The sequence below is a fragment of the Lepus europaeus genome, chromosome 9, assembly GCF_033115175.1.
Source record: "Lepus europaeus isolate LE1 chromosome 9, mLepTim1.pri, whole genome shotgun sequence".
Taxonomy (NCBI): domain Eukaryota; kingdom Metazoa; phylum Chordata; class Mammalia; order Lagomorpha; family Leporidae; genus Lepus; species Lepus europaeus.
In genome coordinates, this window is record NC_084835.1 from 11,319,331 (window position 1) to 11,336,315 (window position 16,985).

Genomic DNA, 16,985 nt, shown 5'->3' on the forward strand with positions numbered 1-16,985 from the left:
CTCTTCCACCTCTTCTAGCACATTCTAAAGTTGGGCGAAGCATGAGTCATTCACTTCAAATCAGGCCAAAGTGAGTTTTATTAAGTGTTGGCAATATTGAGTCGCCCTCTTTAAAAGAACTGAAACCTAGCTTTAACCACTGAAAAGCTACTTAAAACTCAGTTCTAAAAATCCATAGTTTTTGATGAATTCTGTGGCTGAATTCTTTTACTAGAGATTTCAGGGAAAAAAAAGCCTCATAAAAAACACCAAGACCAAAAAAGTGGCAAGGTCTTATACCAAAAGATACTATAAGTTTATTCCAAATTTTATCAAAAATAACAAAGGTAATACAGATTTAACAGAGATTTTCCAAACTCTTAAAATTCTAAAAATTTGGCTTTTTAAGAACATCTGAAATTGGCAGTGAAGTCCATATTAAAAAATAGAAACCCAAACACAAAGCAGACCCCAAAGATTGTATATTTAGCCATCTTCTAGTTAGAACTTTTCCAGAAATCTCCTTTGAGAGTTGAGAGATCTGATGAAGTTGGTCGGTACTAAGCAGCAGTGAATACTGCTCCACCAGGTGAGTCATCTCAGAGGGTGGCTGTTTTAACACAAAGGGTCTCCATTTACAGACCAGAGCCCAGGACGCGAGAGCAGCTCAGAAGGTCTCCCCTTTGATTCAGCCCCAGTATCAGCTGCTAAAGCACCCGCTCCCAGTATTGGTGGGGTAAAGGCTGCACAGAGGACTTTTTGGGATGTTAAGGTTACAGCATACTTTATCCTTAAGAGCGTTGGGGAAATTTGGGAAACTTGGAAGCTGAGTTGAGTGGGAGTGTATTGTACTGGGGAGTAAAGCTGTGGATACAACACAGAAATCCAGCCGGAAGCAGCCTCTGAGGCTGGGTGCCTGGGTCCAAGCACTCCCACTGTGGAAGGTGCAGAGGGCAGCGTGGGCATCCCATGCATGCCTCAGCCCTCTGGCTCTGGATTCTGGCCGGCTGGGGGCCCCTGTGATGCAGCCGGCTACACGAAGCTTCCAGTCAGCGTCCTTCAATGGCTGTCTTCAGGCGAAGATAGTGTCTGTAGCAGGGATCAAAGAAGGTGCTTTCTCCACCCTGTGAGCTTCCGGTCTCCCAGAGTGAAAACCAGCCATTTTGCTAGAGCTTGTCCCCATAGCATCATGTGTGTCGCAGGGACCCCGCACCACTGAAGTTGCACCCCAGCTTAATGCCTGTCAGTGCTCCGGGTGAACTTGAGCTCACAGGTTAAAAGGTGTTTTCTGTAACAGTCTGAAACGCTAGTGATTCTGGAAGTCTTTGGTTTTTTCAAATCTTATTTCAGACAAGTCCCTCTTGGGTGAGAAAGTGCACATGAAGAAGTGAAGTTGCAAAGTAACAGAGAAGCCTTCGCAGGGCCTGGGTGGTCCTGCACACCCAGGAGATCCCACCAGAGCGGTGAGTGCACAGCCCAGCCACGTCAGCTTCCTCACGGCGCCACCTGCAGTGTGTTCTGTCCATAGACTGCTTTGGGTGCACCTGCTCAGTTGGCTGGGTAGCCCAGGACTGTGTGGCAACAGTGTGTAAAGGCCCCGTGTGGATGATGGATGCCCATGGCAGTGGCACAGCCCTGGCTCCTGTCCTCAGGGACGAGACACAGGCGATGGTAGGGCTGAGCCCTCCCAGCGGGTCTCTGGAGTGAGTGAAGTGGACCACGTACCTGCCACACCCCCGGTCCCAGGGGAAGGGAAGGAGCAGGAGAATGCTTGCTAGGGCCCCATATGCGAGCTGCTTCTGCCCAGCACAGCGGCTTAGTGGCAAGAACAGGGGTGGGGAAAGGGGGAACTGGTGGACGCCAGCTCTCAGAAGAGCAGGGAGTGCAGAGGCCAAGCCGAGCTGGGGGCCTGCTCTGGTGTGGAGCCAGGTCAGAGGCTGGGGCCTCCTGGATCCTGAGGCTCGTGCAGGCCAGGCAGATGCCAGGGCCTGCTCCAGCTTCACTCTAGCTTCTTGGCAGGCACCCGCGTCCGGGCTATGATGAGGGGCACCAGGGCCAGGGAGCTGATGAAGAGGGCCCACAGGGGCCGGTAGAAGAGCCAGCCGGCGGCCACGGTGAGCAGGGTGAGTGACGTGGCCACGCAGAAGGCAAAGGCTTTCAGGCCAATGTTGACCAGGTCTCGGAAGACAGGAAACCAGTCCACTGTGGAGAAGAGAAGGGTGATGAGGCCCTGAGGCCAGGCTCTTCTCTCCTCCACAGCTTGTCCCTGTCTAGACAAGGGAGGCCTTTGCTGCCTTGTGAGGAGAAGGGGTAAGGGTGGTGAAAACAAATCACCTCGTGCAGAGCCAGGAGATGGCAGGAATGGGAGGGGAACCCCACACAGGGGATGTGTGGCTGGGCTCGCCGTCTGAGCCCCCTATGGGTGCCCCTCGGGCTGAGCCACCCCTGGCAGTGCTGGGTCATTTGTGCAGCAAGACATTAGCAGTTGGCTAGTGCCCGGCTGTGTACAGGGGGGAGGAAGTTAATCCACCTCAGGGATCTCATAGGTTGCTGGTCCAACTGGATGAAGGCCAAGGTCCAGCTGATGGATGGGGAATTACCCTGTCCTCTGCCCTTGGTCTCCAGCCTCTAGCTGCTTTCTCTGGGGAGTCTCTGTTCAGTTCTCGGGAGGCCCCCGGGGTCTACTTAACCACTGGGTTTGTGAGCAAGGCCCTGCACCTGCCCTCACTGCCGGATGCCCTGGAGCCACCTCTTGGCCTCCTGCTGGGCTGTTCTCGGGCAGGTAGCACCCATCTGTCTCTGTAGTAAGCATTGCACCATTGCATGAAACCCTCACGCTTGCCCTACAGAGCAAGCGCCGTTCTTCATCCTACCGAGAGGGAGTTAAGAAACTTGCCCTATGTCCTACTGCTAGGAACTGTCCTCCCCTCTGAGCCCCAGCTCTGCTGTCTATAGATGAGGGCGGTGGCCCTCCCAGCTCTGACTGTGGGAGGGGCTGCAGCCTGACTCCCACACTTGTTATGTGGGGTGGTTTCTGTTGGCATCCAGGAAAAGGTGGACAGGCTCGCTTGGTGGATAGGGTCAATAGGATAAAGAGTGTGGATGGAACCAGCTGAACCAGGGCAGGGACAGCATTGGAGTCTGAGGAGGAAGAGGAAAAGGCTCCCTGATGTCCAGAGGTAAACTGGAACACCCTGATCAGGAACAACAATAGGATAAAGGCTGGGACACAAGGTTCCCCTGAGAAAGCCTCTCCTCCCAAACCAACACGCTAGGCCCAGCACATTCTCCATCCCGGAGACTCTCAGAACCACACTGGATCACGTGGGCTCTGGCAGGGCTCCCTGGAGCCAGTCTGAAGCCAAGTGTGCAGGCCCACAGACTCTCCTATGCCAAGACTTGGCTGGCTGCCCCAGATCTAGCCTGGGTTTTGGAGTAGGGGGATGAAGCCTGGAAGTTTTTAAGCATTTCCTATCTCCCAAACCTTTCCTGAAACTCGGGTAAGTAACATTGAGGCAGCAAAGGGGATGGCCTAGGCGTCCAGCACTCTGACCCAGCTGACTCCTGATGCTGGTCCTACCCACGCCAGAGGCCGGCCAGATCCTCACGCCGTGAAGCCCAAGGAACGAGCCAGTCTTTCAGGTCAGAGACAACACAGCAGCTTCCCGGCAAGCGGCCTCGCCCTAGCCCACCCCGGGGGGCATCTGCTTCTCAAGCCTCCCTTCCCTGAGCACTCATCTCACAGCTGTGGGGACAGAGAGATGGGCAGGGCTGCCTGAGCTGCCCCACGGCGGGGAGGCTGACAGGTGAGGGATGTGAGCAGCTCCTCCCCCCTGCTCCCCCTCCATGCTCACCCAGGGTGTAGAGGATCCGCGTCATGAGGTTGAGGCCCATGAACATGGCCATCCAGCCGGCGGCCCGGAGGCCCCATGTCTTCAAGGAGTTGCTCTTCTGTTCTCTACGAAACACCTCCTGCGGAACAAGGAGGGGCCACGGTCAGGACTCTGAGCCACTCCCTGGCCTACCCAGGGGGCAGGCAGCTGCTGAGGGGCTGTGCTGACTCGAGCTGTTGGCCACTTCTGAACAGACAACAGAGGTAGGGCCAAACTTCCTTCCTGACCTCCCCCAGTCCAAGTTCCTCTGCCCGGCTGGCAGAGCACAGAGCACAGAGCACTGCAGAAGACACTCTGGGAACAATGGGAGCCTTTCTCAGATCAGGGCCCACCTTCCAGGGCCCTCAAAGGCCAGTGTCACCTCCAGCACGCTGCAGGTGGTCCCTGGCTAACCCCCATGAGCAGTCGGGCAGGGCGCTGACTGATCAGGGTGTCCCAGTTTACCCCTGGACATCAGGGAGCCTCTTCCTCTTCCTCCTCAGTCCCCACTGCTGTTCCTGCTCTGGTTCAGCTGGTTCCATCCACACTCTTGGCCTAGGACATCCCCCCCAGCTCCCCCATATGCTTGCGGCCTGCAAATTGAGAGCTGGTGGTCTGGTGCATCTTCTGGGCCACACAGCCCTGGACTCCCATGCCCTGCGTGACGTCTCTGCTAGGCATCTTGGTACACCCAACACCAACACTAGAGCCTCCAGCCCAACCTGTTCCTCTCTCTTAGCAGTGGTACCACCGCCTGCCCTCCCACCTACCCCAGCCGAACCTGGAGGCAGAGTTGGCTCGCTCCTCGCCTTGTCCTCTGTCCAGCATGGGTAAGCCATGTCAGCTCTACCTATAGCCATGTTCCCCCGTGTCTCTCGGGCAAAGGAATGAGCCAGTGGACAGATGGATGGAGTGTAGCCAGGTCTCAGCCTACTCCTCTTCTGTACCAGCATCCTCCCTCCCCTGCACCATTGCACTGCCTCCTTCCCTTGCCTAATCAAGTTCTCCACAGGGCAGCCTGCTAGGGCCCTGCCACCCTCTCTGACCCTGCTGCTGTGCCCTGGCCCCACAGCTGCCTGTCCTGAAACCACATCAGGGTCCTCCCACTTCTAGGTGTTTGTTTAAGTACTTTGCTCTGCCTTTTTTTTTTTTTAAATATCCATTCCTCTCTCTCTTTTTTTTTTTTTTGAAGAGTTATTTACTTGAAACACTGAATGACAGAGAAAGATGGAGAGAGAGATATCTTCCATGTACTGGTTCAGGCTGAAGCCAAGAGCCTAGACCTCTATCCAGGTCTCCCATGAGGGTGATAGCAACCCAGGTATGTGGGCCATCATCTGCGGCCCCCCAGGTACGCTCGCAGGGAGATGGATCAGAAGCACAGAGTAGCCGGGACTTGAACCAGGCACTTAGACATGGGATGTGGGTGTCCCAAGCAGAGGCCTAACCTGCTGTGCCACAACGCTCGCCCCTCTGCCTATAAGTCTGACCACCGTCATGCCTCGGTAGCTCCTATACAATGTTCCAGTCTTGGCTTAAATGCTGTTTGTTCAGAGAGCAACAAATAAGTGCACGTTTATCTGTCACTGTCCTAAGTGTTCTCCAAGCACACTATTTACCCTCAGAGTCACTCCAGGAGGTGGGACATGTATCCTCGTTTTACAGAAGAGAAACGGAGGCTCTGAGACAGGCTGAGTGACATGTAGGGGGCCTCCCCCCAGGCTTAACTGGCTTCCCAAGAGCAGGGCCTGGTGCTCAATAGGGCTTCCTGAATGAATGAATGAAGGATGCTCACAGCAACCAAATAAGGTAGACATGACGATCCGGATGAAAATTTACCCTTTACAGATAAACAGGTTCTTTGCATTTTATGATGAAGACTCAGGTTCAGAGGGCATGACGTTGGCTTAAGGTCTCATGGCAGGTGGAGCCCGAGTCAGGGCTTGGGCTGGGCTTGTGCACAGTGTCCTGGCTGCCTCCTTGGTTCAGCCCCTTTCCTCCCACTTGGCAGAGACCCCAGGCCTTGGGTACATCAGGGTGGGAGTAGCTGGGCAGGGATGGGGGGAATGGCCACACAGCAGGAGGCTGGGATGCCCAGGAGGCTGCCTGCCTGCCCCATCCACTCCTCTCTGGTGGAGGGGAGCAGTCGAGACTGGGGCCTCTACCCCGGACGCTGGCAGCCTGGGGCTGGGTATGAGCCCCAGGAGAGGGAACGAGGCCTGGACGGGGCCTCTAATTTTAGAAACCCCTTAGGGAGCTCTCAGAGCTGCTGAGGGAAGGGTGACTCACAGCCCACCGGGCTGGGTTGGCAGCCCGCCCTGAGCTTGGTGGCAGGGCTCCTGGGCAACAGCCCGACCACACCCAGGCCCGGCCAGGTACAAGGAATGGGCAAAGCTGTGCACCACCCCATGCAGCTGAGAGCCTAATAGGAACCCAGAGGTTGTGGCTAATCCCAGCCACCTGCTCAGCTTCCTGGCCCTGGGAATGAAAAGTGGAGCCGGTCCCTGTGTTTACCAACGTCAGAGGAAACGCCTCCTTGCTGGCTGCAGGGAGGAGAAAGGCTCACTGTGAAGGCACACAGCTGACTCATCGGAGCATCTCTGCACCACCACTTGGGACACGGGTGAGGCATGACCGTCCTGTCCGGAGCTGGGGACAGGGATGCCCGTGTGGCTCGGGGACCTGTATCTGAGGGTGCTCGCCCTCGCTCGGGCCTGGTGAGCTGGCTCCCGTGGGGCCTGTGCTGTGGGGCAGCCTCACAGCCATGGCCTTGCCTCCCCTGTGGGCTGCGGCCACACAGCACCACGGGCACCCTGATGAGGTGAACACTTTGTTCCCTGGACTTGGCTGTTCTTGTCGGAACCACTGACAGACCCGAGTCTTCCAGGGTGGGGAACCCTTCTCACTGGGGTCTCAGCACGAATGTCCCTTGTCGGGGACCTTGCTTGGCCACCATGGAAACTGACTTCCTGTCACGATGCCTGCTTATCTGCGGGGCCTGCTCTCCCGTTCACAGCACCAGCCCGGCTGTGTGTCCCTCAATCCCCTACGAGACTGCACGCCTGGGGGCTCGTCTGTGCTGCTCTGTTGCCCAGGCAGGTGTCATTCCCTGTTTCTTCTTCCTGCCTCTCTGTGCTGGCTCTCACCTCTAGTGGTGGAGGCTTCTGAAAGCACCAGAGGAAGGAGGGAAGGACGCGCTGGTGTCTCCCTGTCCAGACAGGGCAGCGGCCACTCCCCTCCCCGTCCAGTCAGGGCAGCAGCCACTCCCCTCCCCATAGAGACAGGGCAGCGGCCACTTCCCTCCCCGTCCAGCCGGGGCAGCGGCCACTCCCCTTCCCGTTCAGACGGGGCAATGGCCACTCCCCTCCCCATAGAGATGGGGCAGCGGCCACTACCCTCCCTGTCCAGACGGGGCAGCAGCCAGTCATCTCCCCATCCAGATGGGGCAGTGGCCACTCCCCTCCCCATCCAGACAGGGCAGCGGCCACTCACCTCCCTGTCCAGATGGGGCAGCAGCCAGTCATCTCCCCGTCCAGATGGGGCAGTGGCCACTCCCCTCCCCATCCAGACGGGGCAGCGGCCACTCACCTCCCTGTCCAGAAGGGGCAGCAGCCACTCACCTCTGCCGAGAAGTCCCCGTGGTGCAGGAGCAGCAGAGAATCCCCAGACTTGGTGGAGTAGGGGACCAGCTGGTCACCCCTCTGCCGGGCAATCACAGTGACCTGAGGAGGGCATTCAGGGTTAGAGTCGGGGGAGACGTCAGAGGGGACAGCACAAGGTGAAACCCACGGCCCACCCTCCCAGGCCTCCAGAGCACAGGGGAGCCACTCGTTGAAAGCTGCAGGAGGGCCTTGGGCCGAGCTGGAGCCGGGGCAGGGCTGCACGTGGCCTTGGCCTGAGGGCCATCTGAGAACAGGGTCTGGCTGGCACAGCGGGCACTACTAGGGCCATACAGCACACAGGAGGCACTGGGCCAAGTCCTGTGCATCTGGCCCCTCTCCCCTCTCCCAGGTTATCTGAGCCCCAAATGTCTTCCCTCCCATCCTCTGGGGTCAGGCCCCAGGTGGAGTTCCTGACTGTGTGGCTGGCTCAGGAATGCAGGACCACACAGCTGCAGCTCGGAGGCTGGGGGCGCTGACATGTCCCTCACTGGGCATGACCAGGAGACCCCTCTAGAACAGCTCCACGGCAAGCCTGGCGGGGCATGCGGTCCGAGCAGGTGCACGGTCTCCAGAGGGAGCGTCCAGAGTGTCCTGACTCTGTGCCCAGGAGCCACAAAGCCCTGACTCAGGGTCTGCCTCTGCAGAAGCCAGGTTACCACATGAGCGGGGCCCAGGTCAGGGTCATCGCTGCTCAGTCCCGCATAGGAAAAGCTGACACGCAGGTCTCCAACCTGGGGGGCGGAAGAGAAGAGGGGGAGAGGGTGGGGAGCGGTCAGCCTGGGCCGGTGCCTGTGGTGCCGTCCAACACCTGGCACTCGGCCTCCTCTGCCACTTCCTCCCCTTTGTCCAGCCTGACCCATTGCCTAGCGGGCCTCGCCCCTGCAATTTCACTGGCCAAGAGCCGCTAGGTTCAACCAAACTCCTGCGACCCAGTCACCTAACTCTGTGCTTGGGCCGGGCCCTTGCTATCTGAGTAGCCCGAGCTGCTCTGTACCTCTGGGTACTTGGGGTTTTCGCTGTGGTAGAAGAAGTCTCCCCGGCGGATGATGTCCACGTGGGGGTCCTCCAGCTTGGCCAGGCTCAGCGGCTTGAAGTTGTTGACCTTGTCGATGAGGCCTGTGAGGAGCCGTGAGTAGAAACCTTGTCTGCAAAGCCCTTGGCCTGCACTGCCTGCACCCCCCCAACACGCCCAGGGCCTTTGCAGATGCGGCCCTCCTGCCTGGAGTGCTAACTCTTCCTCCACAGCTTCTGCGCCAGTCTCATTCCAGTCACCACCTCCTCCCGGGAAGCTCCCTGTGCCCGTTCCCACCAAGTCTGTGCATCCCGCCTCAGCTTAGGATCACCACGTCCAAGGGTTACCGCAGGCTGGCCCGGGGTGCCCCCAGCAGACAGGAGCCCACCAGGCTGAGCCCTGCCTAGCACAGCCTCTCCTTCCTCTCCAGGGCTGCCTGGCTGTATCTTTTTTCCCACTTTGCTGGCTCAGGCCCAGGGGAAAGAGCCCCAGGTTGGTGTGGCCAGTGGTGCCACCTTATGCCTTGAACGCTTCCTAGGAGTCACTGGGGGAGCTGCAATGGGTCTGCTTCCTGGCTCAGGGCCGGGGACCCATGGGGCTCGCCGGTGGGGCCAGAGGGAGGGAGTGGCCTTGTCACTACCGCTGGCTGAGGTAGGGCTGCTCAGGACAGACCCCAGCCCGGCAGCAGCATGCAGTGCCTGGGTCAACCTGCCTGGGCGAGGTGTGGGGTCTGCGCCCAGTCCTTCCCTCCTGGGACACTGCCTTTCCCAGGGCCACCCTCCTCACCCCCATCCCCAGCCAGAAGGGGGATGCTGGGAAAGGTGCTCTGATGCTGTGCTTCTGGCCTGCTGGGCCCCGGGGGAGGCCTGAGACGTACCTGCTGAGAGGAAAAACCTGCCGATTTGGACGAAGGGGGCTGTTGCTGTGAATGACTCCACCGCCATGGCACTGTCGGGGAGGGGGGAGCAGTCAGCAGGGGGCAGCAGGGTGGGAGCTGTGTGGGTCCCTTTGGGTTGTTTGAGCTGGGCACGGTCCCCACCCAGGCCAGGCAGACATCTTGTATTTACCACCCCTGGGGGCCCTGTACCCCCGCCCCCGGGCTGAGCACCCTCACCCTGTCTCCCTGACCCCAGAGCTTCACACCTCTTGCCTAGGCCCTTGCCAGCTGTCCGACCCTGCCCACCAGCCATCACACAGATCTGTGGACTCTGTGCCTTCACTGACCCTCTCACACCCCAGGTGGCATCTGAGCCCCTGACCATGGCAGCACACAGTCTGTACCCCAGCCATGCGAGTTACAGATGCAGTGCCAGCATCGCCGGCCCACGCCGCCAGGCTAACTCCCTCTGCGGAACTCCTGAGAAGGCCCAGGCCGCTGCTGCTGCCTCCCGAACAGCCCTCCCTCTGCCCCTCCCCCACAGTTGGCGCTGGATGTGGGCACTCGGTCTGTACCCTACACTGGTGGCTTGCCCGAGGGGAGCTTGTTGGGGTCACAGGAGCCAGGGCAGGACACGGCTTGGCTTCAAAACCATGTCCCACCTTTCTGTTAGCCCACAGAATTAACTCAGTCCTCGACTTGGATGAAGACTGGGGCTGGAGGCCTGGTAACAGCAGGCAAGGCTGCGTTTCGTCTCACCTGGGGTTCTTGTGGCCAATTTCTCGGTCGAAGTTCTTGCTGCTGATGATTTCCGACCTCCATTCAGTGTCTGCTCGGGAGAGGGAGAACTCAGACTCCAGTATAAGAGGTGAGGGGGCTGCACGCGGAGGCCCCAACCCCAGGCCCTCGGACCTGAGCCCATGACAAAGTAGGCCCTGGGAACTGGTGCTGGGTATTCCCGTGCCTGGTTCTGCACCCTGCCCATGGCTCCGCCCACAGCCCACGGTCCGGTACTCACTGTAGGAATACCTCGTCTCCTTCTTCACCTGCCCGTCCTCGGTGTACTCCCTGTAGGGGGGGCACAGGTGGGGAGTCAGCCCAGTCACCCCGAGGCAGTCTTGCTGCTAAGCATCTGCAGTCAGAAGCACTCGAGGTCCCTACCAAACCCCCAAACAGAGCAGAAGCCCAGAGACAGACCCTCACTCCCTGGCAGAGCCAGCCCATTCCTTGAAAGCCCTGACTGCAGAAAAGTATTTGTTTCTTTAAAACAAACAAAAATTTATTTAAAAGGAAAAGTGACAGAGTAAGCAGGAGACATCTTCCATCACTGGTTCATTCTCCAGCCAGCTACAACAGTCAGGACTGGCCAGGCCAAAACCAGGAGCCCCATCCTGTCTCGCACGAGGGCAGGGGCCCAAGCACTAGGGCCCTCTTCCACTGTCTTCCCAGGTGCATTAACAGGAAGCTGGATCAGAAGTAGAGCAGCTGGGACTCGAACCACGCTCTGATAGGCAATGATGGCACCCCAGGTAGTAGCTGAACCTGTTGCACCACAAGGCCCAGCCCTGGAAAAGTGCCTTCTGCTCAGCCGTCATCTGCCTCCAGCTGGCGCACAGTAAGGGCCCCGCCCTGCCCTCGGGGCCCGAGATGAGGCTGCCCCTCTGCTCCAAGTCCCAGCCACTGTGCTCTGGCTCCTCCAGCATCTCCCCAGCCCCACTCAGAGGCCATGTGGCCCAGGTAACCTGAGCCTGCCCTGGGGAGAGGATCGGCTGTGAGCCAGGAGGCCAGCTCCACTCTTCAGCCTCTAGCTGACTTCTCCTGGGGATTCTCTGTTCAGTTCTCAGGAGGCCCCATGGTCTAGTTAGCTGATGGGTCTGTGAGGGAGATGGGACACGCGGGGGAAGCTGAGCACAGGGGCTGGGGTGGGGAGGGGACACAGGACCCTAATGGCTCGTGCCTCAGCGTGCACACCCAGGATTTCCGAGGAGGGAGGCAGCCACCTCTGTCTTCCCTGAGCTGGGTCTTCTTTTGCCTGCTCCAAAGAAGGCGTCACCGCCTACTAATCAGAATAGTTTGACATTTTTCTCATGGGAAGATTTTCTCCCGAATTTCAGAGGTGTCAGACTGAAAGCCCCCTGCACGTGTACCCCAGGTGGTTCTCAGCCCCCGCCCTCACCTGGACTCTTCAGTCTCCACCCACTGGTACATCTCCACGTGCCTCCGCAGCTTCACGGCTGGCAGGTGCACCCCATAGTTTGGGTCAGACAAGAGCTATGGAGAGAATCAAAGAAACCGAAAAAAATGAAGGTAAGACTCACACCAGCTCAGCATGCCTGGCTCGGGAAAGCTGGACTGGAAGAGAAGTTACTGTAGACAGCAGGGAGAGAATGCAGAATTCTGCAGGTGTTTCCTGGCCCAAGTCCTTACGGCTTCATGCTAGGGCTGCACGACCCAATGGCGCTAACTACAGGGTACTGGCTGTGCAAAGAGCAGGGGAGTTCCAGTGACCATGGGACTTCTGCAGCCTTGCGCACCATGCTAAGCACCGTCATTCGGGGCCCCGGGTAAGAAGTTCAGGCCCACACCACGTGCCAGGCCCTGTGCTAAAAGGTTAGCAGACTCATCTCCCCAGATCTTCTGAGCCAGCCAAGAGTCTGCTGCCATCACTGTGCATGTTTCACAGGTGACACCAAGCCTGAGGAGTGGGGGAGGCCCCCCGGAGTCCCACCCGCAAGGCCACACCCTCCAGCCGTGGCCTGACCACAGCCAGCCACGTGCCCTGAGCCGCCCAGCTTACCTTGGACGTCCGCAGGGCTCCGATGATGTGCACCAGCCTCCCTTCGTTCTCCGGGGCCACCGTGTGGATGCTCTCGGGGGTCACCACGAGCGAGAGCCCCTCAGCCAGCGTGGTCGCCGTCTTCAGTGCGCGGCCCTGGGTGTGGAGGGGCAGGCTCAGCAGGGGCCTCGCAGAGCCTGACTGGTCTCCCCATTTCACTCCTGGAAAACTGAGGCCCAGCAGGTGGCAGACTGAGAGGACCAGAGTCCAGGATTCCTGCCTCCCCAGGCAGACCTCTACCCAACACTGCCTGGTTCCCAGCGGCCCCTTCTCATCTCAGCTGGAAGAGCCGGGTTTCTGCCTTCTGCGTTATCTCCCCCACTGTCCTCTGCTTCTCAGCCCCTTCTCGCAGGCCTCATGTTTTACAGTGCTGGTCTCACTGCTGACCAAATCCTGTGCCGCACGTGTCCTGCAGCCGTTCTACATGGACTTAGGGAGAGGACCTTTCCTCTGGGATTGCTCAACCAGTTGGATGTGAGCCTAGAGTTGGTGGGGCCACCTCTGCCACCACATAGGAAGAGCCTGCCCAAGAGAAACACGCAACGGAGGACCGCGGGCCAGCGATAAAGGGAGGAGTCCCTGGGGATTCCCACACAAACACCTGCACCAACCACGCCTGAGGTGGGTGCTGCCCTTGGATTTTCAGGTCCACCTGCCCTCCAGCTTAGCCTGGCTGTGAGTGGAGCACAAAGACTGCTCGGAGCCCCGCAGCCCTCCTTCTCTTTGGAAAGTCACAGCCCCTGACACAGTGGAGGTGCTCACTCTGGCCAGGGGCCCCAGACGTCGTACCTCGTTGGTGAAAATTAAGTAGAAGGAGAGCAGGAAGGTCACGAGCCCCACGAACATCCCCCCGGAGGTCTCGCTGAGCCGCTCCAGGAAGCCCGGCTGTGCGGCGGTGCTGGTTTTGGTGTGCTCTCTTCTGGGAGCCGTGCTGGAATACTGCGGGGAAGTCACAGCAGAAACTGCGTTGAAAACACGCTGACTCCTGCGGTGTACACTCAGTTTCTGCTGAGCTTTAACTACAGTTAGTAAAAACGCACAGACTCTAAGTATACAATTTGATGGGTTTTGACAATGACGTTGCTGTGTGTATGTGTGTGAAGGGTCCAGGATCAATCCCCTCAAGGATACTGAGGGACAACCATACTGAGGAGTGGGACTGCTGGGTCAGAGGGAGGATGGGTGTTTAACTTTAGGGACATAAGTTTAATTTTTATTTTATTTGAAAGGTGGAGGGAGGGGAAGCAGAGACCGAGATCTTCCATCAGCTGGTTCACGCCCCAAATGGCTGCAACAGCCGGGGAGGGGCCAGGCCAAAGTGAGGAGCCAGGAGCTCCACCGGGCCTCTCATTTGGGCGGCAGGGGCTGAGCCGCCACCTGCTGCCTCCCAGGGTGTGCATTAGTAGCAAGCTGGAATTGGAAGTGGATTCAGGACTCAAATCCATAGAGGATGTCTGCACCAAACACACATCCCCATGTTTAACTTTAAAGTTTTTTTTTAAATGTTTTATTTTTCATTTACACGATAGGCAGAGAGAGAGAAAAAGACACACACACACACACACACAAGCCAGGAGCCTGGATCTCCATCTGGGTCTCCTACATGGGTGGCAGGAACCCAAGTGCTGGGGCCACCAGCTGCTGCCTGCTAGGATACATTAGCTGGAAGCTGGTTGAGTAGCCAGGATGCTCCTTGGTGAGTGTCCCAAGCAGTGACTTAAGCCTCTGCGCCACAAAGCCCAGTCTGTCATACGTAACATTTTAAGAAACTGCCAAACTGATGTACATAAAGCTCGTTAGGGACGTGCTGTTTCTTACATTTAACAAATAGGGGCTGAGTTTCCGGAACTGCTCCTGGGCTTTGAGGGCACTCAAGTCACAGCCATAAGATTGGTGGTCATTCTGAGTAGCCTGTGAGAGAGGTGCACCTGGTCCTTTCTGAGGTATCAAAGCAGGCTCCCTGGAGGAGGAGGCATTTGAGTGTGGCCCTAGTGGCAGACCCTGGGGGAGGGCCTGCCTAGCAGAGGGCCCAGGTGAGCAGTGGTGTGGCAGCAGGACGTGTGTCTGAGGAGCGGCTGCCGTCTGCCTGGCTGGGTTGTGAAGGCGTGGGAAAGCATGAGGGCCACGGGCATGTCTGGGCGAGTTCCCAGGCACAGTCTGCAGTGCGTCCCCTGCCGACCAGGAAGGCTAGCCATCCAGGCTCTGCCACACACCGGCCAGGGGCCTTTGGCCAGACAATGGAAACCCTCTGTAGCCTCCACTTCCTCATCAGTAAAGTGGGAACAGGGATCCAGTGCACAGGCTGTGGTGAGAAGCCAAGGACGTAGTGGCCAGGCCGCTGAGCACCGCGGGCCCTGCAGGGGCCCTGTGGGTTTTCACTAGCAGGGCTTTATCAGAGGTCTCTGCATCCGACAGGGGGCAGCAGCCAGGCTGTGGGTGAGCCAAGAGCGGTCACGAAGGTGGAAAGTGCTTCCCAGAGGAGCTCCCGCTGCCTGAGGCCCCACCTTACCACCGCCCAGTCCGAGGAGAGACAGAGCAGAATCTCTGCACACCGCAGCCCAGGCCTGCCCGGGACCACACGTGTCCACCGCGCCCAGAAACGACCTGACTTCCGGTATCAACAGATACACTGCTGGAATCAGTCAGCAGGTGGGTCACTGACCATTGGCCACGGTAAGGACGGCGATGCAGACCTGCCAGGCTACCACGGGCCAGGCGTGGGCAAGATCTGGGGGGCGGGCGCTCACCATGCCCCATTTCACCGGTGAGAAAAACCAAGTCTCAGCAGTTCTGGCGTCTGCCCAGATCTCACGGCCTTTTGGATTTTTCTACCGTAAAGCTCACGTCTGTGTCCCTCAGTGCTGGGGCTGAAATGTGAGGTGAACTCTGGGTGCCAGCTGCAGGCATGGCTTCCTCCTGGGCCCCCCTTGGCCAGCATCCAGGGCTCCAAGGAAGAGAGGCCCAGGAGGCTCCCTGCCAGGCTGGAGGGAGGTGGGTAGTGACAAGACACACCCAGCCCAGGTTCTGAACCAAATCTCCCACACTCCACACTCAGGAGGGGCAGGGAGGAGATATGCAAATGAGCCCCTCCCAGCGAGACACACACACACACACCCATTCGGGCACTCCAGGCTCAGCTGCATGAACAAGTGGTGGGAACAAGGACTCACAGCCAGCTTGGCCAGTCGGCTGCTGGGCAACCTCGGCTGAGTTGCTCTGCTTCTCTGACCCCGCCTACTCAGGAAACGCAGAGGGGGTCAGGACCTTCATCAAGGGACAGTTACTGTCATAGGGAATGCTGCCCCCTCCCTGGCCCTCCCCACTCTTCAGAGCTTTCTTCTGCACTTGTCCTGGTGGCTGCCATCGACGTGTCCCCAGCTCTGCAGATCAGCAGGAGCCTGGCGGCAGAGGCGGCCCAAAGGTACCCCCGTTTCTTGGTGACACACCCGGGCCAGGCAAGCTACGGCTGTGAGAACCACCTGCTGTTCGGTGCTGGGCACCAGGCTCTGTGCTGAGTCCGTGATGAAACACAGATCCAGCGAGCGCAGGGCCACACAGCTACAGAGCGGGTGTGCCCCCAGCTCTCCCTGAGTCCTCGGCACCTTCCCGTGTCCTGGTGTGTGCCAGGGTGGAGGCGAGACCCTGGGCAGGTCCCTTCCCCGGATCTGGAAATTCCCCATCTGTGAACTCCATGGATGGCGGCGCCACCTGCTGCAGGGCCAGGCGGGTCTCCTGGAACCGTCTGCCCTGGAGGCCCTCAGCCCGCCTTTTCTAGAGCACTGTGCCAGGGGCAAGGGGCGACACAAACCCTGGCCTCCCGGGGTCCCTTTGGGGACAGAGCAGTAGCCTTGGCAAGAGAGTGACAGGCCGGGGAGGGCGGGTCTGGGCTGGCAGGGTGCTGGAGCTGGCTCCACAGAGTAAGGGAGTGAGTCACCAGCTTCTCGCACCGCAGACACCCCGGGAGGAGGGCGAGGTTTGTCGAATGAATGTTCTGTAGGTTGCAAAGAGGCCCGCAGCCCTGAAGGGCATCCCCGGCTAGGGCCCCTCTGACCAAATCCGCTAGGAGGGGAAGGGAGGGGAGGGGAGAAGAGGGGAGAGGAGGGAAGAGGAGAGGAGAGGAGAGGAGGGGAGAGGAGAGGAGGGGAGGGGAGGGGAGGGAAGGGCGGGCCGAGGGACACGATCGTCCTCTGCAGCCTCTGGGCGGGGGCCTCGCTCTCTGCCCGGTCTGTCCCTCGCTGGACAGCTCCCCGCGGGCGGGATCCGCTCCCGCCCTCGCGACGGCCCGGCCCCCTCCCCGAGGCCGCGCTCGGCCCCCCAGTTCTGCAGGGTTCAGACCCCCGAGGAGCCAGGCGCGACCCCTCCCGAGCCCCGCTCCCCACACCGCGCCCCGCAGGGCGAGCCGCGCCGAGGACAGCGGACAGAGACGGGAGCAGGACGGACAGGCCGAGCGACAGCGGACAAGACAGCGACGAGGCGCGGACAGCCCCACAGACCCGGGCGGCCGGCAGGGAGACGGGGCGGCCTGGGTGCGGCCCGGCCGACAGGGAGGCACTCACGTTCGCCGCCATGGTGGGGCCCGAGTCGCGGCCGCCCACTCGCTCTGGTCCAGAGGACGATCGCAGCGCAGAGTCTCGCGGCCTCTTCGCTGCCCTACCGCCGAGCAAATCCGCGTGGAGCCCAGGATCAGGAGCGACTTGCTACGCAGTCCCCGCCCCGAGGGAACCCCAACTTTTTTGCGCATGCGCGC

General features: G+C 59.4%; 1 protein-coding gene across 1 annotated transcript; it reads right to left on the reverse strand.

The window, feature by feature from the left end:
• Window positions 1-66: 66 nt before the first annotated feature.
• TMEM43 (transmembrane protein 43) lies at window positions 67-16,908 on the reverse strand. The gene is made up of 12 exons (XM_062200519.1): window positions 16,795-16,908; window positions 13,028-13,177; window positions 12,200-12,334; window positions 11,579-11,673; window positions 10,421-10,470; window positions 10,162-10,231; window positions 9,403-9,473; window positions 8,508-8,629; window positions 8,170-8,244; window positions 7,472-7,573; window positions 3,834-3,951; window positions 67-2,181 (listed from the first exon to the last, which is right to left on the reverse strand). The coding sequence occupies exons 1-12, from the start codon at window positions 16,804-16,806 to the stop codon at window positions 1,979-1,981; spliced, it is 1,203 nt and encodes a 400-aa protein (XP_062056503.1). The 5' UTR covers window positions 16,807-16,908; the 3' UTR covers window positions 67-1,978.
• Window positions 16,909-16,985: the final 77 nt, after the last annotated feature.

Coding starts and splice junctions, on each gene's coding strand:
- TMEM43 (XM_062200519.1), bottom strand. Junction 9,474..10,161: donor ATTGGCCACAAGAACCCCAG/GTGAGACGAAAC, acceptor CCTCCCCGACAG/TGCCATGGCGGTGGAGTCAT. Junction 8,245..8,507: donor AAAACCCCAAGTACCCAGAG/GTACAGAGCAGC, acceptor TCCGCCCCCCAG/GTTGGAGACCTGCGTGTCAG.